Consider the following 23,408-nt stretch of genomic DNA (forward strand, 5'->3'; position numbering starts at 1 on the left):
ACACCATGAGTCCCTGCACCACAACCCACCTTATGGTCCCTGCGATACTGAGAGGCGACTTGTCATTAGTAGTCGGTACCTCGCTCGAGCAACAGCACGATCATGAAGTGCCGGAAATAAACCACCTCTCCAAGGAGAATAAAAAGTGGAAGACAGTTCATTCGAATTTGTTACTTTATTACTATTATTATTATTATTTGTCACTGAGTAATATTTTTCCCCATAGCCATTCGATTTTCCGCAACATCTACTCAGTTTACTAGACTTTATGTTTCCACCACCTTTTCTTTCCAGCTGTGAAACTTCACTGCAGGAGCAGCAGTGGCACACCGGCGACATATCGCACAATAATTAAATGGAACTCTTCTTCTATCACCATTACTTCCCACTATCACAGACATTGGAAACACCACCTGTGTGGTCACAGTGCCATACATCACTTATGAGAGCCTCTCTACTCAAATTTATGTACAGACGGATTTCTATCACCATGACTTCCCACTATCACAGACATTGGAAACACCACCTGTGTGGTCACAGTGCCATACATCACTTATGGGAGCCTCTCTACTCAAATTTATGTGCAGACTGAGTGTGACTGCGAGTAAGTGTGTAGTTGTGTGCATGTCCTCTGGTTCAAATGGCTCTGAGCACTATGGGACTCAACTTCTGAGGTCATTAGTCCCCTAGAACTTAGAACTAGTTAAACCTAACTAACCTAAGGACATCACAAACATCCATGCCCGAGGCAGGATTCGAACCTGCGACCGTAGCGGTCTTGCGGTTCCAGACTGCAGCGCCTTTAACCGCACGGCCACTTCGGCCGGCGCTTGCATGTCCTCTGGTTATGAGTTGAACACGCTAATGGTGTTTGAAAATCCTCAGGTTAGCAGCAAGAATTTTATGCTTACATCATGTGAGTGGTGGAAGTCACACGAGAATTTCTTGAAGCTTGCATATCTGTTCAATGGTTAAACAAACACCCCCAATTCCCTCGCTGTGTTACCGGCTTTTCACACAGTGTTTGTTCATGAACATCGAAAGACAATTAATATTTACTTCAATGTGCATAGGTTGGAGTACACCTATTTCCAGGAAGCAACATTCAGGTATTTTAACTTGGTGCGTGCTAGTTCTGCCATCCAGTGTCCTGAAAATGACCATGTCAGGTGGTGGGATTAAGTGTATGATTTTTTGGTCAAGGTGTAGCATGTCCTTTCAAACCAGATTAATTAGAGCTCTTTAGACGAAATTTTCACTACAAATTTTGATATGTGTTATGATGCTACATGCAGCATTTCTGGTGTGACACCAGTACATTATGTGGTCAAAGAAATGCATACAAACCCACATACATTCATATCCCCCCAATGTTATCCAAAATGAAAGGAGAAAATCACCTGTAAAAATATGTCCAATGTTTCAAATAAATATGCATCAGCAAGATACATAGCTTGGTCAGCAGTGTATTTGGTATTTGTTCTAATAAAACAGTGAAGGCCCCTTTTACCAACTGATATGAAAATCATGCTATATATATATATATATATATATATATATATATATATATATATATATATAAATCACTATATATATATATATATATATATATATATAGTGATTTTTCCACCTCATACAAATTCTAGGGATTGATCAATGAGAGGATACAGGACATGATTTCCATGCTAGAGACCATCCAGCCATACTTCATCACAGAAACTGTAGTTTAATTGGCGCTGTACCATGCAGCCACATTTACAGTATGCGTAGTTTCACCCTAGAGGGTGGTACTGTTCCTCATATGACACGCCCTAGCGCCCTCTCCTGCCACAGTAACTGGTGATGTTGTGTCCGATTCACTTCACTTGCTGTCTCACCTTACAGCTGATGTGATACAACAAAGTACACAATGGTTCTGTATATGACAACAACCACAGCATGCAGTGTTTGCAACAGTGTTTGCAACAGTGTTTCGGCATTTCTCTGAGAGAGGGTCGTTTCAGGAAGTGGGAAATCGTGAAGGATGTATCTGACATGTTCTGGCATCAGACTTTGAGGAAACTGTGATTAACACCATGGAAGACGACCATTGTATCAGTAACAGGCAGTAGGCAGACCGGTATAGGGTAAGCCAGATGACCGTGTGGAGCATTGTTCATGACAATTCTTACTACCCTTATCACTTACAGCATGAGCAGGGCATACTAGGAATAAACTTTCCACATTGGGACCAGTTTTTTCAATGGTTTCTTCACCAGGTAACCATGGTTTCAGGATTTGTGTCATCCATACCATTTACAGGTGATTCCACCTTTACATGGAGTGGTATTTTCTAGTTCCAGAACAGTCATCTGTGTAGTAGTATGCAGAACCCCCATGGTGTGGTGACAGCAAATCAATAGTATTGATGGTTCAAAAAAGTGGTTCAAATGGCTCTGAGCACTGTGGGACAACTTCTGAGGTCTTCAGTCCCCTAGAACTTAGAAATACTTAAACCTAACCAATCTAAGGACATCACACACATACCCATGCCTGAGGCAGGATTCGAACCTGCGACTGTAGCGGTCGTACGGTTCCAGACTGTAGCGCCTAGAACCGCTCGGCCATCCTGGCCGGCAATATTGGTGGAACCAGAATGTGTGGGTCAGGATAAATGGCGACTATATTTTGGGATCACTTGTCCTTACACATCTCCTAACTCGCCGGAATTATCGGTGTTTCTTGTGGGTAAATTTGCCCTCCCCGCTGGAAGAAGAGCCACTGATGATTCGAATGGTTATGTGGCTGCTACATGATGGTGCCCCAGCCCAATTCACCATTAATGTCTGGACGCATCTCAGTGATGTGCTCCCTGGACAATGGATCAGACAAGGTGGTTCAGTTACAAGGCTTGTTCGTTCACCAGATCTCAATCCATGTGCTATTTGATTCTGGGGCCATTTCAAATGTATAATGCATGTGGAGCCCATTCCAGATGTGGAGACACTGGAGCAGCATATTCATGCTGCCTTTGAAACTGTTTGGATGCAGCCTGCCCGATGTGAATGTGTGTGACAGAAGATGTTATGATGGAAACCATTTTCAGCACATACTGTAACTGTGGTTTCATGGAACAATGTGAATTAGGCCGTAGTCCCTGTAGCAATGTATGACTGAATAAATGGTCTATGCCATGGAAAACATGTATATCTGGAAATAAGTTCGTTACACCTTTTCTGTTCTGTAGCCTCTCGTCTATCAATCCCTAGAGTTTGTACATGGTGGAAAAAAACGCCGTGTATTTACACTGAGAGAGAGAGAATAAAATATTATAGATTGTTTCATAGGTTTTAATGTAGTTACTATCTTTTCATATCTGACATTAGACCTGCTACTTTCAAACTGAGAATGAATAAAAAATACATTATATATACAGTAATAATTCTGGGACAGCTAACAGCAGGTGATGAAAAGAACTACATACAGTATACATATATACATGTTCATACAAAAGTGTATATAATATGTATATTACATATTAAATTTACATGTATATACACACCTATTTATATACAGTATGACAAACAATTAATGCAGGTATTCCACATACACCTACATATATATCAGTTATTTACAAATAAGTACCCATTCACACACTTAGTCACTCAAGTCCCATCTGCACAGATGCATCACTAGTTATCATATCGATTTTAGGTCGTGATACAGTATACACTTCATCGTCTCCCGATCAGATGTATACTTGTTGCTCTGTATGAGCAGAAGAAGAAGCCACATCATGTCGCAGACACTCCAAGTAATCATAAATCGTGAGAGCCATTGACGCTGCATGATGCTGGCTTTAGGTGGTTCGTGTAGTAGAAATACATACATCCTGGATCTCAGATCCACAAACACCGTAATCTGTGACCCATTCGCCTTGTCTTCCATCAGGGCGACAACCTTTCGTTTCGACGTGTAATGCCCTAAGAATTATTGTGCACATCTACCAACGTGACGGATTCTTCGCGATTGTACATAATTACTAAATATGTTTGAGATGAAACTGTATGTATCCATACCGGTAGCTTCGAATTTGCGAAGTTTGGCTTTGCAGAACTCATACGAAATTACTACATGTTGACTTTGGAAACGTCCACTATACTCACACCATCATAAATAGCTCTCATTAATTCCATCAAAACCACAGACATCTTCAGAGCGACTAATCCTTGATTGAAAATTGTGGCCCATTTAAGAATTGGCTTGGCAACCAATTTTGTACATGATAATGCCCCTCCCTTTGTGAAATTGCATGAATTTCGCTAATGTTTCTCAAATTCTCCATAGTTTTCGCAAAATCGGCAATATTCATTAACTAAAAACCCAGTCTCTAAGTCAGGCATCATGAGAGCCCTTTATTTTCGACATTAATAAAAATATATGCTCCACAACCAGCATGGCTGTATGATGGAGATAATGAGGGTGACTCTGATCAGTTCTACTCCTAAACTGAGACACTTTAGAAGTTTCTATAGAGCATTATCTCCATTTACCGCTCCCCCTCCCAGCACTGTTATCAGCTTGGGGATGGTACCTTGCACGCGAACTAGCAGGATATGCTATGTCTGCCTAGATGACATATTCTTCACTGGTATATCTCGCGCTGTTCGGGAGTGGAATGGTAGAGAGATAGTATTATTGTGGTTCGATGAACCCTCTGCCAAGCACTTAAATGCGAATTGCAGAGTAGTCATGTAGATGTAGATGTATCTGCTGCCACACTTTGAATCATCTAATTTGCGGGTGTCCTCATTGGACAGCCACAGAAATTTTCCAGCAAGCAATTATTGTTGCATGATGTATCCATTTCAGTTGTTAACTTTGGGTTACATGATATAACTCACATTCTCATATGCTTTGAACTGTCCATCCATTCACAGGTTATTCAGCTTGGTGTGCATATGCACACATTGGCAATGTTCCCAGTGGATGCTACGTCCAAAAGAGAACGGCATGTTGACATTTATCAGTAATTTGTTGTTGACTCATGTTGTTTGCAACATTGTATCCCATGAAAGCTCTGGTGTGGTGTTAGAGAACGCTGGATCCAGGGTGTATGTGGTGAAGCACACATTCCAGAATTTCACGGACATATGGGCAAGTAGTCGTACATTCGAAAGCTCTGGTGCGGTGAAAGAGAATGCTGGATCAAGGGTGTATGTGGTGAAGCATACATTCCAGAATTCCACGGAAATATGGGCAAGTAATCGTACATTAATGTCCCTATATAGCTTTACACACCGTCTTACGCTAGAGGTATTTAATTTCTACCAAACATTCACTGCATGGTTATGCCCTGCATCAGTTATGGAATAATGTAATTGATACGGTATATCTCACTTCTTCTTCTACATATTTTTTTAAAAATGACGCACCATGAAGGAATTTCCTGAATGGGATGTAAACCGGTACATGAGATGTACATGTACAGACAAACAAATAAGTACAATTTCACAAAAATCCGAGACCTATGCGTGAGAGAGAAATTCATAAACTGCGCAACTCAATAATGTGTTGTTCCACAATTCGCCCATGCGTAAACAGTAACTCGGCTTGACACTGATAGATACTGTTGTTGGATGGTCTCCTGTGGGATCTTATACTAAATTCTGTCCAGTTGGAGTGTTAGGCTGTCAAAATCACGAGGTAGGGTAGCCCTGCCCTTAATGCTCCACACGTTCTCAATAAGGGAGAGATCTGGTGACCAGGGTGGCCAAGGTAGGGTTCGACAAACATGAAGAAAGCCACTATATACTTTCACCGTTTGAGAGGGGGAGGGAATTTACTTGCTGAAATGTAACCCCAGGTTGGCTTTCCACAATGGGCAAAAATGGGGCATTGATGATAGTCATTGTACCATTGTACAGTTGAGCTTTGAGCGTGCCACAGATGACAACCAAATTGGTACTTGTATGGAAAGAAGTGGTACCCCAAACCAGCCCCTCACGTCATTCCACACTGAATCGTTGCTGCATTGCATTCCAAAGATGGACTGACCACAGTTAAGCACTTCTACATGATGTTTTGGTTGTGTTGGTGTATATGAAAAGAAGGCATCTGATCGTATGGGAGAACAGCCATTGATTGTCAACTGTCAACTTTGTATCCGATGATGAGCGTGAAACGCACTTCACACAGATAAGGACCCTAAGCGAGCGCATCGTTATGCAGCATAACAAGATAAATCTGCTAAATACTAAAAATTTACAATGTCTTTGTAATTTCTGTTTTGAAACTGATAGTTCGCCAGTTACTATAAGTTCTAAATTGCTGCTATGATACAAAAATTGCTTATGTGAAGTAGTAAATGAATATGCATTTACATGAAAATGTATATCGCTATAGGACGCGCGCTGCTTTGACGCTAAAGGTTGAATGTGTTTCCCTGTCCCCTTGGTATACACCCTATTCCCCTCTTCTTAGCCCGCCGGTGTGGCCGATCGGTTCTAGGCGCTTCAGTCCGGAACCGCGCGACCGTTACGGTCGCAGGTTCGAATCCTGCTTCGGGCATGGATGAGTGTGATGTCCTTAGGTTAGTTAGGTTTAAGTAGATCTAAGTTCTAGGGGACTGATGACCTCAGATATTGAGTCCCATAGTGCCCAGAGCCATTTGAACCATTTGAACTCCTGTCCTCTTCTGTCGCGACCTCTTTATGAAGTGTATAATGAATGAAGTATTCTGGTTGCCCTGCTTGAAATTCCAGTTCTATAATTGTGACCAACGGTGCTTAGATAGTATAGCATCCCCTCTCCTCTTAAACCTACATTTTAAATTCCTTGAGAGTCTGTGTTACCTTTTATTAGTTGTGGCACTACAAGTCGTGTATAGATAACTACTGTTACGAAAAATGCTAACGTATATAGCTGTAAATCTGGGCACGAATTTCACATCATCTTTTGACTGCAAAAGTTCTTAAATAAATTCTCCATGTGTCTCTCTTTGATATATATAAAATCTTTTGTAATAATTGTGAGATGGAAGCATTGTATGACATCAACACGAATTTTAAATTGAGATCTGGCTTATCTGCGCATGCGCGCTCGCACATGTATCAGGAGAAATATTACTAATAATTAATTTTTCTCTTAATTTCGTACAGCTCACAGTGATCCAAAACGAATGAAGCGTTCATCACAGCATTGCGAGCCTTACACAGCGTATAAAAAGAGCTGCAACATTTGTTTTTGCAATATGAATGGCACCAACGCTGTCTGTACGAATCTTGCGTGTCACACTGGCGCACAGGGAGGTAAGTTCCTGGCCTACTCGTCTCTGTCTATATGTTCCTTGTTAGTGGTGGTCACTGCTTTCATTTCTACGTCATTACTATCCATCCTTTCAGAAAAAGTCAAACCGAAGATTTATCTAATGTTCTTGTGTGAATACCATTTTCTTATTCTGTAAATACACTGTGGTAACAGTCAGAGAACAAAAAACCTCTTTTGCACCAGGGTAATAATTCTATTGTTAAGGCTTAGAATTTTGCAAAACTTCCTCCGTGCCAGCTCGGAATGTAGTAGGTTTAAACAAAGGATGGGGCCCCTCCACGCCCACACCAACGTGGTGACCAAACCAAAAGTACTACTGTCACCTCCGTAAACATGTTAGTTTTTGAATCAGGCGTCACAGGATGCGAGCTGTGATGTTGTCCATGCGTCTGGGTAAGATTACTCATTAACGTGGTCCATCAGGAGATAGAAGTGGTCGAAAACGATTGAAGGGTAGCGGTTGTAAGGGCAGAGGAAAAAAAAGTGCCAAGGCAAGAGCCAAGAGAAAAAAACCTCTGCGACAGTAGGACGGGTGGTAAGGGCAGTAGCGGCTTGCTATCTGCGGCAGTGCATGCAAGGTGTGGTTGTGTTAGTTCGAGGTATCGTGCATCGTTGCCTTTGTCGTTGTTGGAGTCTGTTGCGGCACTTGCTGCAGTTGCTGCGTCCCTGCAACAGTTCAAGGTCGTTGTGGATTAGTGGGCGATCGGTCATAGATCGACTCACAGACGGTTTAGGGGGTGTGTGTGGCTGATTTGCGTGCTGTGTACAGTATGGTTTCCTGCGGTTGCCTGTTTTTCGGCTAGTCGCACATCTGGGTTTCCAGTAATAACTGTGTTGCAGGGGCTCGCCAGTACTGTCGTGTTAGCGTTCTATAGACCATAGATGTTCAGTTCCTAGCCAGTAATGTCTTTGGTCTGTTATGCTTCCATCTATGGTTGTGGTCGTAGTTACCCAGAGAAAGGATAAACGGGTTGCGCGAGTGTTTCGTGTTATTGTACAGTCGTGTGGAGAGTTTTTGGAATACCTGCAAGATAGTATCTAGCCGGTATTCCCGGTGAAGGTCCGCGATGCGTGTGTAGCGCGGAGCGTTGCTTATGATTTTGAGTACTTTGTTCTGTATGAGCTGCAGACGGCGCAGGCGAGTTGGCGCAGCGTATCCCCAGACAGGGGCTGCGTTCGTCATCAGGGGTCTAATAAGTGTCATGTACATGGACCTAGACACCCTCCTGTTCAGTGTGCTACGCCTGTTAAGCATAGGGTAGAGTTGTTTGAGCCTCGCGTTAGCTTTGTTGGTCACGTGTTGAATGTGGTCCCCCCAGAGTAGTTTCCTGTCCAGCCAGACACCGAGGTATTTGACCTTCTCGCGGAAACGTGTTGGGCGTGTGTTTAGTGTTATTGGGTTGCAGTGCTGATGTTTGCGCAGTTGCTTCGGTCTTCTAGTGAACAGAACGGCCTCGCACTTGTCGACGTTTACTCTAACACGCCATTTCACCATCCAAGGCTCCGCCGTTCTGAGTGCGGTCTGTAGTCGTTAATGTTAGACGGCTTCCAACCTTGCACAAGGATAGCAGTGTCATCCGCGTAGATTGCTACCGTCGTGTTATGTGTAGCTGGGAGGTCGTTAATGTAGAGGTTAAACAGTAAGGGCCCTAGGATACTTCCTTGGGGTACTCCTGCCTGTATACCATGTCGTGCCGATTGTTTGCCCTGGACGTCAGTGTTGAAACTCCTGTCCGTGAGATATGAGTGTATGAGACGCACGAGCCCGTCGGGGAACCCTGCGTCACTAAGTTTGCGTATTAGGCCGTTGTGCCATAGAGATAGAAAGTCTTTTCGATGTCCAGGAACACCGCCCCAGTTGCCTTGCTTGTGTTGTATCCGTGTGTTATGTATTCAACGACGAGGAGGAGTTGTTGTGTTGTTGAGTGGTGATTCCTGAAACCGAATTGCTCCGGTCTCAGGGTGTCGTTTGTGATGCAGTGCCTGGTGAGTCGTTTTAATTTTGTGGGAGGGAGTGGTCTTTCCCCGGCTTCCTGAACATCAGGACCTTGGCCGTCTTCCAAAAGGCGGGGAAGTGTTGGTGCTTGAGTATGGCATTCGTAATGTGTGCTAGGTAGTCTACAGCTTTGTCCGTGAACTCCTGGAGGACACAGTTTTGAATGCCATCGTGACCAGGGGCCTTCCTAGCGGTGGTATGCATGATGGCCCATTTGACTTCTGCTGTACTGGCTTGTCGGATGTTGTTGCGCGCTGGTTGGACCAAGATGCGTGTGACCTCCTGGTCCGTAGCAAGTGTGAACGCTGGGTCTGAGGGATCCAGGTTCGGTGTGAATGACGCTGCGAGTGTGAGGGCCATCAGTTCCGCTTTTTCTTCCGCAGAATGTGCTGGTCCGCCTGGCCCTTGTAACGTGGAGGTGTACAGTTTCTCCCTGGTGAAGTGTCGGGCTAGCTGCCACACGCCAGGTCGCGTGGTGTCTAGCCCTTCGAGTTTCTGGTCCCACTGTTGTGTCTTGAATGTTTGTATTTTTCCCCGGATTATACCCTGGAGCCTGTTAATGTGCTGTTTGAAGTGCTGGCGCCTGGTACGCTGCCAGTGTCTCCTGAGGCGGTTCCTCATTGAGATTAGGCCCAGGATTTCCTGGGGCAGGGCAGCACTGTGTTGTTGTGGCGTGCGGATTGGTATGGTGTCGGCTATTGCGTCCTGGACGGCGCCGGTGAGGGTTTCGACTGCCTCGTCAATTTTGGCTGTCTCGTTAATCGCGTCGGTTGGTGGGATGCGACTGTCAAGCGTTTCCTTGAACTGGGTCCAATTCGCGCGCCTGTAGTCTAACATCCTGCGTTGTTCCATGTGCTGCAGTGTTTCTTCAATGTACAGTATAACGGGTTGGTGATTTGAGGGCAGATCGTTTTCAACGGCAACGTTGAGTGTCGTTGTTATGCCCTTGATGAGGGCCATGTCTAACACGTCTGGCCTGTATCCCCTCCGGTAGGGAATGTGCGTCGGTTCGGTCGGCGCTAGTGTGATGTAGTTTCGTCCTAGTGCGTGTTCGTATAGTTTCTTGCCGTTGGAGTTTCGTATTCGTGAGTTCCAGTACGGGTGTTTTGCGTTAAGATCTCCAGCGGCTATTACGCGCGGTGATATGTTGAGTATTGTGCTGATGTCGCGTGTTTTGATGTTTTTAGGGCTGTTGTATACTGACACCAGTGTAGTGTAGGCCCCGTTGAACATGACCCTGACGGCGGTTGCCTCTAGTTTTTCGAGTTCAGGGTTAGCGCTGAGCTAACCATGAACCATGGACCTTGCCGTTGGTGGGGACGCTTGTGTGCCTCAACGATACAGATAGCCGTACCGTAGGTACAACCACAACGGAAGGGTTTCTGTTGAGAGGCCAGACAAACGTGTGGTTCGTGAAGAGGGGCAGCAGCCTTTTCAGATGTTGCAAGGGCAACAGTCTGGATGATTGACTGACCTGGCCTTGTAAAACTAACCAAAGCGGACTTGCTGTGCTGGTACTGTGAACGGCTGAAAGCAAGGGGAAACTACAGCCGTAATTTTTACCGAGGTCATGCAGCTTTACTGTATGATTAAATGATGATGGCGTCCTCTTGGGTAAAATATTCGGGAGGTAAAATAGTCCCCCATTCGGATCTACGGGCGGGGACTACTCAAGAGGACGTCGTTATCAGGAGAAAGAAAACTGGCGTTCTACGGATCGGAGCGTGGAATGTCAGGTCCCTCAATCGGGCAGGTAGGTTAGATGATTTAAAAAGGGAAATGGATAGGCTAAAGTTAGATATAGCGGGAATTAGTGAAGTTCGGTGGCAGGAGAAACAAGACTTTTGGTCAGGTGAATACAGGGTTGTAAACACAAAATCAAATAGGGGTAATGCAGGAGTAGGTTTAACAATGAATAAAAAAAATAAGAGTGCGGGTAAGCTACTACAAACAGCATACTGAACGCATTATTGTGGCCAAGATAGACACGAAGCCCATGCCTACTACAGTAGTCAAGTTTATATGCCAAATAGCTCTGCAGATGATGAAGTAATTGATGAAATGTATGATGAGATAAAAGAAATTACTCAGGTAGTGAAGGGAGACGAAACTTTAATAGTCATGGGTGACTGGACTTCGACAGTAGGAAAAGGAAGAGAAGGAAACGTAGTAGGTGAATATGGATTGGGACTAAGAAATGCAAGTCAGTCTCTGAATGCCAATACGCTGTGTGCACTACTCGTAAACAACGCGCGCTGATGCCTAGTCAGTCTGAACATGCACATTCCAGCGCGACACATGCCTTACCTGTGTTGTTGGCCGTCAAACAAAACCATCCCATTACTACCACTGTTCACATTATTTTGCCTATCCCTACAGCTTTTTGACTTATCCTGAGGCTTCAAAGACACTTAAATCAAAAGATCTTGACATATTGGCGCTTTTCTTCTTGTTTGTATTAATAGCAATCTCATGTAATATAATGCAACATGTCCAGTAAGGTAACATGACAGATGATGTCTTGCCCCAGGAAGAGCCCCACCCCTTAGAAATTTTATCCCCCCGGAAAAACTTCATTAGCTATTACATGTATGCTTTACAACCATATGATGTCATATATTGTTTGTTATGGTTGGCGAATCTTCTGGATTTTGGACACAGGATCAGGGACTTCTGCCTACAAATTGACAGATGCAGGAGTGCCAACACGTTGCAGCTGAGAGAGCTCACAGCGATGAGGAAGTAAGGTTCGATCGCAAGTAAGCGAGAATATGTCAACATGTTTTGACTTAAATGTCTTCGAAGCTGCCTGATAAATCGGAAGGTCCACTACGGCTCATTAATTTCAATACACCCAGTAAGTGACATCTAGTTCTCTGTAGATAAGGTCTAATACCGTGGGTACGGTAGAGGAAGCAAAGGAATAGTACAATATTTGTATACATGTAATTTTTGTTTGTGGTCATCGAGATACAATAGCGTCCTATAAACAATGTGGCATACATAAACGTTATGTACCTACCCAATATCTTTGTTTACTGATCTGCCGACGGACGCCGCATTCGATGCACCTGCTTTGTTCCATGTTGTGATGTGATGTCCGCAGCGTACGGCAAGCGTTGCTACGATACATAACATGTGTTTCCTGCACGTCAGTTCCATTTTGCCACTAATGTGTGCATATCGCTAGTATGCCTCCACGAGTGGAGATATCCATAGAAAAACGTACTGCAGTTGTAGCACTTTGCCAAGCAGGTTTATCTATTCACCAAATTTCGGAACACTGTTGTGTGTCTATAGGGGGGAGTGTAATACACTCTTCACCGCCAGAATACAATTGGTAGCAATAAAGATATACCACGACCAGGACGACCTCGTAAAATAACTAAAAGTGATGATAAATATATCATAATTACCAGTAAGTGAAATAGGTTCAAAACAGCTCCCCAAATTCGTGCAGAACTGGTAGAAATAAACACAACAACAGCATTTGTTGCAACAGTAAAAAGCAGACTGATTGAAGCCGACCTGAAAGTACGTGTCACAGTTAGAAAACCCCTTCTAAGGCCCATAAATAAGCAGAAGAGACTTGAATGATCTAGAAAACCACGTAATTGGACATCGGAAGAGTGGAAGAAGGTGTTATTCACCGATGAAACCAAATTCGTGATTTTTGGAACCAGAAAGATAACATTTGTTTGCCGGTTTGTAAGGGAAAGGGTAGCCCAGCACAGTGTTCTACCTACGGTTAAACACGGTGGACGTTCTATTATGGTTTGTTGCTGTTTGCCGGAGATATAGTTGGTGACATTGTGAAAATAGAAGAACCTATAGATCAGAAGCAGTACCTCAGTATCATGCAATACGAAATAGAATGTGCTTAATAGGGATTGGGTTCACCTTACAACAGGATAATTACTCAAAATATCTGTCGGCATACTGCAAGAACTACATTGCAGCAAAGGAAAAGGAGATAGTACTGAATGATATGATATGGCTATCCCAAAGCCCCGACTGTAATCCCACTGAAATGGTCTGGGATGAAGTGGACAGGCGTATCACGGAAGTCAATATATCCAGCAAGGAACATCTCTGGAATTTTGTTAAGGATATGTAGAATCATATGGATTCACGATACCTACCAAAACTGATTGACCGCATGCCTCGAGTTTGTGAGGCAGTCATTACATCCAATGGAGGATATTTTGATGAAAGTAAAATATAACGCTTGTGATTGTATTATATATGTGGAAGTTAATATAATTATGTTTTGTCAGAAATTACGTTTGATTTGTGTTGTAAATCTGAAATACCAGAGTGTATTGAAATTAGTGAGCGGTCGTGTACGTCTTCCATTTTTTCGTCAATGTCTTAAGTAGACATTCGGAAGCGCTACTGTTGGGTAGCATCAGGTTTGTCCGTAGGTCTATAATGAGGAAGGGTTCCCTCAAGTCTGGATCGTGTTGTTTTTGACACTCCTATTGCTTTCTTTATATCTGTCGCCTTCACTCTTTCCAGTGTCGTTGGGTTTTTCACTGTAAGATAAGGACCATAATTTATATGGGGTACGTCAGTATTGGGAAGATTTTGGCTCTGATTGGTGCCATTGCTGCCTTTAGGCTAAGGAATCCGACGTATTGTGTTTCAGGTAATGCCATTATTGCTTGCATTGCTTTCTCTGTTACATGTTGTGTGAAACATTTTGCAGTTTGTTTTGAGACACCTAGGTGCTTGAAGTCTGGTACAATCTTCAGTTTTCTGGAAAGTCAGCATGATTTTCCACTAACCTCATATTGGGATCGTGTTTGTCTCCTCCGAAAATTACCGTTTTGTCTGGATCGAGTCTCCAGATATATTATGAGAATGGAACAACTACATACATACCCTGCAAGCCACCATACCATGCATGAGCGGAAGGAACGACTGTCTATATGGTTCGGAACAAGCCCTAGTGTGTATTACACTATGTGATCAAAAGTATACGGACTTACAAATTCGTGACGCTCTCCATCGGTAATGCTGGAATTCAATATGGTGTTGGCCCACCCTTAGCCTAGATGACAGCTTCCACTCTCGCAGGCATGCGTTCAGTCAGGTGCTGGAAGGTATCTTGGAGAATGACAGCCCATTCTTCACGGAGTGCTGCACTGAGGAGAGGTATCGATGTCGGTCGGTGGGGTCTGCCACGAAGTCAGTGTTCCAAAACATCCCAAAGTTGTTCTATAGGATTCAGATCAGGACCCTGTGCAGGCTAGTTCATTATAGGAATGTTTTGTCGTGTAACCTCGGCCACAGACCTTCCAATATGAACAGGTGCTTGATAGTGCTGAAAGATGCAATCGCCATCTCCGAATTGCTCTTCAAAAGTGGAAAACAAGAAGGTGCTTAAAACATAAATGCAGGCGTGTGCTGTGATGATTCCACGCAAAATAACAAAGGTTGCAAGCTCCCTCCATGAAAAACACGACCGCACCATATCACCATTGCCTCCGAATATTACTGCTAGCACTACACACACAGGCGGATAACATTCACCAGGCATTCGCCATAACCACACCTTGCCGACAGATCGCCACATTCTGTACCGCGTTTCTTCACTCCAAGCAACGTTTTTCCACTGTTAAATCTGCAATGTTTACACTCCTGACACCAAGTGAGTTATCGTTTGGCATTTACCAGCGTGATATGTGCCTTATGAGCAGCCGCTCGACCATGAAATCCAAGTTTCCTCACCTCCCGCCTAACTGTTATATTGCGTGCAGTAGATGCTGATGCATTCTGCAATTCCTGTGTGATGCTCTGAATAGATGTCTGCCTATTACACACTACGACCTTCTTCAACTGTCGGTGGCCTCTGTCAGTCAATAGACGAGGTCGACCTGGACGCTTTTGTGCTGTACGTGTCCCTTAACGTTTCCACTTCATTTTCACATAGGAATCAGTCGACCTATTGATGTGTAGGAGTGTAGAAAACTCGTGTAATAGACGTATGACACAAGTGACACCCTATCACTTCTCCACGTTCGAAGTCCGTGAGTTCCGCGGAGCGCCCATTCTGCTCTCTCACGATGTCTAATGACTACTGAGGTAGCTTATATGGAGTACCTGGCAGTAGGTGGCAGCACAACGCACCTAATATGAAAAATGTATGGTTTTTGGATAGGCGCGAAGCCCACGCCTACTACAGTAATACAAGTTTATATGCCGACTAGTTCTGCAGATGATGAAGAATTTGATGAAATGTATGATGAGATAAAAGAAATTATTCAGGTAGTGAAGGGAGACGATAAATTAATAATCATAGATGACTGGAATTCGAGAGTAGGAAAAGGGAGAGAAGGAAACATAGTAGGTGAATATGGATTGGGGCTAATAAATGAAAGACGAATCCGCCTGGTAGAGTTTTGCACAGAGAATAACTTAATCATAGATGACAATTGGTTCAAAAATCATGAAAGAAGGTTGTATAGATGGAAGAATCCTCGAAATACTAGAAGGTATCAGGAACCAGGTTTTAAATTGTAAGGCATTTCCAGGGGCAGATGTGGACTCTGACCACAATCTGCTGGATACGAACTGTAGATTAAAACTGAAGAAACTGCAAAAAGGTGGGAATTTTAGGAGATGGGACCTCGATACACTGACTAAACCAGAGGTTTTACAGTTTTAGGGAGAGCATAAGGGAACAATTGACAGGAATGGGGGGCAGAAGAACAATAGAAGAAGAATGGGTAGCTTTGAGGGATGAAGGAGTGAAGGCAGCAGAGCATAAAGTAGGTAAAAAGACGAGGGCTTCTAGACATCCTTGGGTAACAGAAGAAATATTGAACTTAATTGATGAAAGGAGAAAATATAAAAATGCAGTAAATGAAGCAAGCAGAAAGGAATACAAACGTCTCAAAAATGAGATCGACAGGCAGTGCAAAATGGCTAAGCAGGGATGGCTAGAGGACAAATGTAAGGATGTAGAGGCTTGTCTCACCAGGGGGAAGATATATACAGCCTACAGCAAAATTAAAGAGACCTTTGGAGAAAAGAGAATCACTTGTATGAATATCAAGACCTCAGATGGAAACCCCAGTTCTAAGCAAAGAAGGGAAAGCAGAAAGGTGGAAGGAGTATATAGAGGGTCTATACAAGGGTGATGTACTTGAGGACAATATTATGGAAATGGAAGAGGATGTAGATGAAGAGGAAATGAGGGATACGATACTGCGTGAGGAGTTTGACAGAGCTCTGAAAGACCTGTGTCGAAACAAGGCCCCAGGAATAGATAACATCCCATTAGAACCACTGACGGCCTTGGAAGAGCCAGTCCTGACAAACCTCTACCATTTGGTGATCAAGATGTATGAGAAAAGCTAAATACCCTCAGACTTCAAGAAGAACATAATAATTCCAATCCTAAAGAAAGAATGGATAACAGATGTGAAAATTACCGAACTATCAGTTTAATAAGTCACAGCTGCAAAATACTAACGCGAATTCTTTACGGACGAATGGAAAAACTGGTAGACCTCGGGGAAGGTCAGTTTGGATTCCGTAGATATATGGGAACACGTGAGGTAATACTGACCTTATGACTTATCTTAGAAGAAGGATTAAGGAAAGGCAAAGCTACGTTTCTAGCATTTGTAGACTTAGAGAAAGCTTTTGACAATGTTTACTGGAATACCCTCTTTCAAATTCTGAAGGTGGCAGGGGTAAAATGCAGGGAGCGAATGCTATTTACAATTTCTACAGAAAGCAGATGGCAGTTATAAGAGTAGAGGGACATGAAATTGAAGCAGTTGTTGGGAAGGGAGTGAAGCAGGGTTGTAGCCTCTCCCCGATGTTATTCAATCTGTATATCGAGGAAGCAGTAAAGGAAACAAAAGAGGAATTCGGAGTAGGTATTAAAACCCATGGAGAAGAGATAAAAACTTTGAGCTTCGCCGATGACATTTTAATTCTATGAGAGACAGTAAAGGACTTGGAAGAGCAGTTGAACGGAATGGACAGTGTCTTGAAAGGAGGATATAAGATGAACATCAACGAAAGCAAAACGAGGATAATGGAATGTAGTCGAATTAAGTCGGATGATGCTGAGGGAATTAGATTAGGAAATGAGACACTTGAAGTAGTAAAGGAGTTTTGCTATTTCGGGAGCATAATAACTGATGATGGTCGATGTAGTGAAGACATAAAATGTAGACTGGCAATGGCATGGAAAGCGTTTCTGAAGAAGAGAAATTTGTTAAACATCGAGTATAGATTTAAGTGTCAGGAAGTCGTTTCTGAAAGTATTTGTATGGAGTGTAGCCATGTATGGAAGTGAAACATGGACGATAAATAGTTGGGACAAGAAGAGAATAGAATGATGAAGTATTGAATACCGTTGGGGAGAAGAGGAGTTTGTGGCACAACTTGACAAAAAGACGTGACTAGTTAGTAGGATATGTTGTGAGGCATCAAGGGATCACAAATTTAGCATTGGAGGGCAGCCTAGAGGGTAAAAATCGTAGAGGGAGACCAAGAGATGAGTACACTAACGAGATTCAGAAGGATGTAGGTTGCAGTAAGTACTGGGAGATGAAGAAGCTTGCACAGGATAGGGTAGCATGGAGAGCTGAATCAAACCAGTCTCAGGACTGAAGACCACAACAACAACAACAACAATGGTTTTGGTGTGTCCGGATACTTTTGATCACACAGTGTGTTTATGTTTCTACTGTTCACGCAAAATTTTTGTTGGCAGCAGCAAGGACGTTCTGCAGTCAGCTTCAAATGGCGCTTCTTTAAATTTTCTCGATAGCATTCCTCTAAAAGAACGTCGCCTTCCCTCTACGTATTCCCAAATTGATTCGCAAAGCATCTATAAAATTCCTGCGTGTTGATCGAACCTACCAGTAACAAATCTAGCAGCCAGTCTCTGAATTGCTTCGATGTTTTCCATTACTGCGACTTGGCGGGGTTCCCCGACACTCGAGCAGTATTCAAGAATGGGTCACACTAGTGTCATGTAAGTGGTCTCCTTTAAAGGTAAACTTCACTTTTCAAAAACTCTCCCAATAAGTCGAAATCAACCATTCGCATGCCCCACTGCAATCTTTACGCTCTCGTTCCATTTCAATTCACTTTGCAAAGTTACCTCTAGATATTTACTAATGCTGTAATCGAAAATTATTGGCTAGCTTATCCTACTTATCTGCATTAACTTAATCTATCAGATTGTATCCTCTTACAGTCACTCAAAGGTCCCATACTACATAGCATCATCAGCAAACACCCACAGTTTTCTGCGCACCAAAAAAATGGTTCAAATGGCTCTGAGCTCTATGGGACTCAACTGCTGTGGTCGTAAGTCCCCTAGAACTTAGAACTACTTAAACCTAATTAACCTAAGAACATCACACACATCATGCCCGAGGCAGGATTCGAACCTGCGACCGTAGTGGTCGTGCGGTTCCAGACTGTAGCGCCTTTAACCGCTCGGCCACTCCGGGCGGCTTCTACGCACCCATCAGTTCGTTTATGCATGTATAGAATAATAATGCTCCTAACACACATCCCTCGGGAACCCTGTACGACCACCTTCTATCTCATGAACACTAGCTCTAGAGGAAAACATACTGGGTCTTATTACTTAAGAAATCTTCAAGCCAGTCAAATATGTGGGAATGTATTCTGTATGCTTACATCTTCGTTAACAGTCTGCAATCAGAATCGTTGACTCTCGTCGCAAAATATTTAATTTTGATTAACTCACGATTTAAACCCTTGCGGGAGTCATTTACAGTTGCAACGACAACTTTCTTATCTTATTTTCTTTCCAACGTGTTACACGTACGAATTTGTCAAGACATCTACATATCAAACATACATATATCGATAGTAATCGATCTCCATTTGCATCACAAAAAATTTTTCAAAAGTTATTATTAGATGTGTTCATTGTAGTTGTTCGATTCAACTGTTACAATTTATGTTTCCGTTCGTTGTCATACAGATGACCCTGCTGCCAGCAGTCGCTGGGGTGGTGCATTGGCCACAACAGACGATATTCATGAAGAACTGCAACGTGCGCGCCTGCAGCAAGAGGGAGACCGACGGAATCTGCACGAACAAAAAGTGCCCCGTTCCGATTATTCCAGGTGGGTTCTCGGACTCCGCATTTGTACACGTTCCTACAGCTCTCGTCGGACAGTTCCTTCCGACCCACATTATGTTTACTCAAGTGCTGCTTCGCTTGCATGGACTATAGAGTCTGCATAGACTTTCTTCAGTTTTTGTGTTTTTCACAAACTGCCACATCATCTAAACTTTTCACGCTAATTAAGGCGATGCAAGCATGATCTTTTCCGCGAAACCTCACAATGGCGGAGGTTTCACTGCTAGGATTAAAATCCACTCAACTTAAAGGTAGTTGGTTTCGGTTGACGACTAGCTCGTGTACCCTCGCGACGACAGCCCTAGCATCCGGCAGTGCATGTGTGCCGCCAGCGGTCCTGGCGTGTCTTCGTACTGCCCTCTTGGCTCCTCCGGAGTCCCCAACCGAACTGTACACTCACACGACCCGGAAGAACCACGACGTCACCCCAAAGATAGGGCCACAGTTACTACACATCGATAATGCCGCTGCTGCCACTAGCAGACAGGCAGCACTTGCGCAACCAAGTGGCGCCAGTAAACACAAGAAAAATACAAACAACCACAACCATGTCAACTAAACGATACCATCTAGACTCCAACAGCGGAAAGAAACCTACAACAGCGCCAATGCGAGCAGCAGCATGGGTCAGGGTTAAATTTGCAAAAATGCTCATACACGTATTACTTCGTTTGTAACCGAGGAACCGAATATTAGTTTCCATAGTTCTAGCTTAAATTTTCCTAATAGCGACATATTTTCGAAATATTTTTCCTCACATATTTCACTCTGGGGTAGAATTTGGAAAAATTCCTCCTTAAATGATGCCTACAGTACAAGGTCAAAAGCCCTCTCCTAACTTGAAGTTTTTATACGTAACAGTTTGGATTGGGCGATGTTATATATGTCACTCAGTCAGGACATTTCCATTTAAAAAAAGTGTATGTCTCCACAAAAAAATTACTGTATAAGTATTATTACAATCTGTTGCCTGGCTAACAAAGCAGTCTTTCGACTGAAGACAACAACAGTAACAACTTAGAAAAGCTATTTTACTGTGTATTACACAAGTGCAATGCTCACTCAGTCTGAAATGTTCTACTACAGGGAAAGTTTGTCAAACCCATCATGTTTGTTGTCTTGCTATATACTTATTAAGATGTCTAGAAAAGCTTTTGGTACAGGAGCAAAGATATTTCAAACAGTCAGATTTCCAAACTCCCTTACTGCGCAACTGGAAAACTAGAATATATGGAGTTGTTATACTGGATTCCTTGTAACTGCATATGGTCCCGTGCTGTAATTAGACAGAAAGTGAATTATGTTGTTTGACTATGTTTCTAAACAACAGTAAGATAAATTAAAAAAGAAAGCCTAGAAATAACGAAAATATCCAGAAGATTCTGTATACTTATGTCAGAGATACTTTTGCTCTCGTTGCATCCTCCTTTTCCATGAAAAAGAACTTGTATAGTTTTCCTATTGTTATATAAAAGTGTCTCATGCTGGCACTTTCTAATTTCAGCATAAGTGCCGGTTAGCTTCGCAGCGTTACCACCACAGCATGCAGTGAACATAGTCCATACCTACGGTAACGGCGATATGTCTCATGTCAATTAATAACGACTTTAACCTATTCAATAATTAACATTGTGTAATTCTTTAGCGAAAATAAACAACTGCTAACACACAAGTTACCCAGATTGTGATTGTATGCCTCAACCCTTATCTCGTTCTTCCTCCAAACTCTGCGTGTTGTTAGATCGTATAAGCCGCGAGTGTCGGACCTCGTCCGTGAGGTGAGCGATGTAGTGTATGCAGCAAATATTTTTTTAAAAAATTGCTAGGACACCGGACAGAAGCCTGTACCCCAAAGCAACAACTTGTTTGTGATATAGTAATGTAATATTTGGTGAAATTAGGACCAAGCATTCACTGGCAGATCTCGCATAATTCTTCTTCTGCAATAAAAAGATTTAATCGCATTCGTAAAAGAAAAGTACCAGGTTGCAATTTGGATGACGAAAAGACAGAAGTATTTCATGTAAGTTACACTGTATTGCCGTCTAGAATGTAACACATTTCTTGAGTACAACATCTCGAAACATTTTATCAGTTCTCAGTGCTATAACCCTTTTACAATCTCATATCCTTTCAGTGTCCATCCACAAAAAATTTCTCTGTCATTATTACATGAATTTCGAAAACAGTCGATCCGTTACTCTAAAAGCACAGAAGTTGATCATTCTCATATTGTTACGTAATTATGGCTAAGAGCATATTTACATTAATTACAACTACACCGCCGCTACTTCACATTCATATTTTACATTATTTACGCACAGCTCTCTAGTAGACTGTAAATGGTTTTTTAATTATGTTATTATAACTCAAAATAGGTGGAAGTGTACGCCACTATCATGGATCGTCTCTTTTTTCCTTTGTATCCCTCGAGCGTGTTATGAACATTGTTTGCGGCATACAAAACGAAAGTACAAAAACTAACTTCTACTTCCTCTTTTTTCTACATATCTTAAAAATACTGTCGGATTAAATGTTTTGTTGCTGGAAATAAATTATTTGCATTTGTTAGAATAAAACACTTAGCTTTAGAATGGAATTCGCTTCAAAAATGCGTATAAAACAGAGTTTCTATATCACCCACCCATCCCCCACCTCCGCTCTCTCTCTTTCTCTTCCTCCCTCTGCGCGCCTGTGAGTAAATTAGTGAGAGAAAGAGGGAGAGAGAGAGGGAGAGAGAAAGAGAGAGATATCTGATTGCAGATGACCTCTTTCATTAATTTTCTGACACATTCCATCTACGGTCGAGCGCCTTAATTTCTAATTGATAGCTAAGAATCGTAGTTGGATGCACCCTGCTGTATCACAATTGTGGTATCGACTCTCGCTAGACCGCGCCCATTGAAAAGTGGTAGCCGTGTGCTGATGCCTTGGGCGACCTTAAGGTGATAAATCGGTTCAACTGTTTACGGAGCGTTAGCTGTAGCAAATATCCTGATCGCCTGGTGGCTCCGCACGCACACACATGCATGCCTACCAAGAAGTTTCGTAGGAAGTAGTTACACTTATACCCTGACTTTTAACTAAAATATTCCCCATCAACAAATATAGATTAATGTACACTACACCTATTGTTCTGAATATAATAAAAATATTACATGGTTTCGTTACACTAACCTGACACAAAAACATTACATTTTATATTTCATTTTACGACTACTATGACTACTCCACAGCTCATTTCTCTATGATGAGTCTCATATATCTCCATTCCCTTGTCCTTCTCTCGTGAATGCAGATGCAACCTAGGTGTCTCTCGTGAAATAATTCCACTTGCCCTTACAATAATTGTACATACATATATTTGCTATAATTACATTTGTAACAACACAAAAATACAATAACCATTATAATTAAAATTATGTATGTAGCACTGGAGTATTTTTGTGTCCTTTTTTCAAGTTCCACTTAGAGCTCTTCCTTGCATATGAAACTGTCGATTTCCTCTAGTCTCTTACCAGCCATTCTTAAATTCATCTTGTTCGATGTTACTTATTTCAGGTGCAAGTCTAACTGTATCTCTTTCCAAATCCTCATAACAATATGTGTTCAACTCTACATTTAGTATTAAACCTCTCCAAGTTAATCTGGATCAATTTCATATGGTGGTTCATTGATAGTGACCGAGCCGAATAACTCACGAAATAAGCATCAAACGAAATAAACTACAAATAACGAAACTCGTCTAGCTTGAAGGGGGAAACCAGATGGCGCTATGGTTGGCCCGCTAGATGGCGCTGCCACAGGTCAAACGGATATCAACAGCTTTTTTTAAAAATAGGAATCCCCATTTTTATTACATATTCGTGTAGTACGTTAAGAAATATGAATGTTTTAGTTGGACCACTTTTTCCGCTTTGTGATAGATGGCGCTGTATAAGTACGTGGTATCAC

At 42.6% G+C, this 23,408-nt stretch overlaps 1 protein-coding gene across 1 annotated transcript in view; it reads left to right on the top strand.

The window, feature by feature from the left end:
* The window catches only part of LOC124545503, a 201,306-nt gene extending 180,239 nt beyond the window's left edge, over window positions 1-21,067 (top strand). Inside the window, exons 9-11 of the mRNA XM_047124446.1 lie at window positions 7,140-7,289; window positions 19,293-19,437; window positions 20,959-21,067. Of these exons, the coding sequence (XP_046980402.1) occupies window positions 7,140-7,289; window positions 19,293-19,437; window positions 20,959-20,974 (311 nt within the window). The 3' untranslated portion in view covers window positions 20,975-21,067. The remainder of the gene's footprint in view (window positions 1-7,139; window positions 7,290-19,292; window positions 19,438-20,958) is intronic.
* The last annotated feature ends 2,341 nt before the right edge of the window (window positions 21,068-23,408 follow it).

This window comes from Schistocerca americana, chromosome 8, assembly GCF_021461395.2.
Source record: "Schistocerca americana isolate TAMUIC-IGC-003095 chromosome 8, iqSchAmer2.1, whole genome shotgun sequence".
In the NCBI taxonomy this organism is placed as follows: Eukaryota; Metazoa; Arthropoda; class Insecta; order Orthoptera; family Acrididae; genus Schistocerca; species Schistocerca americana.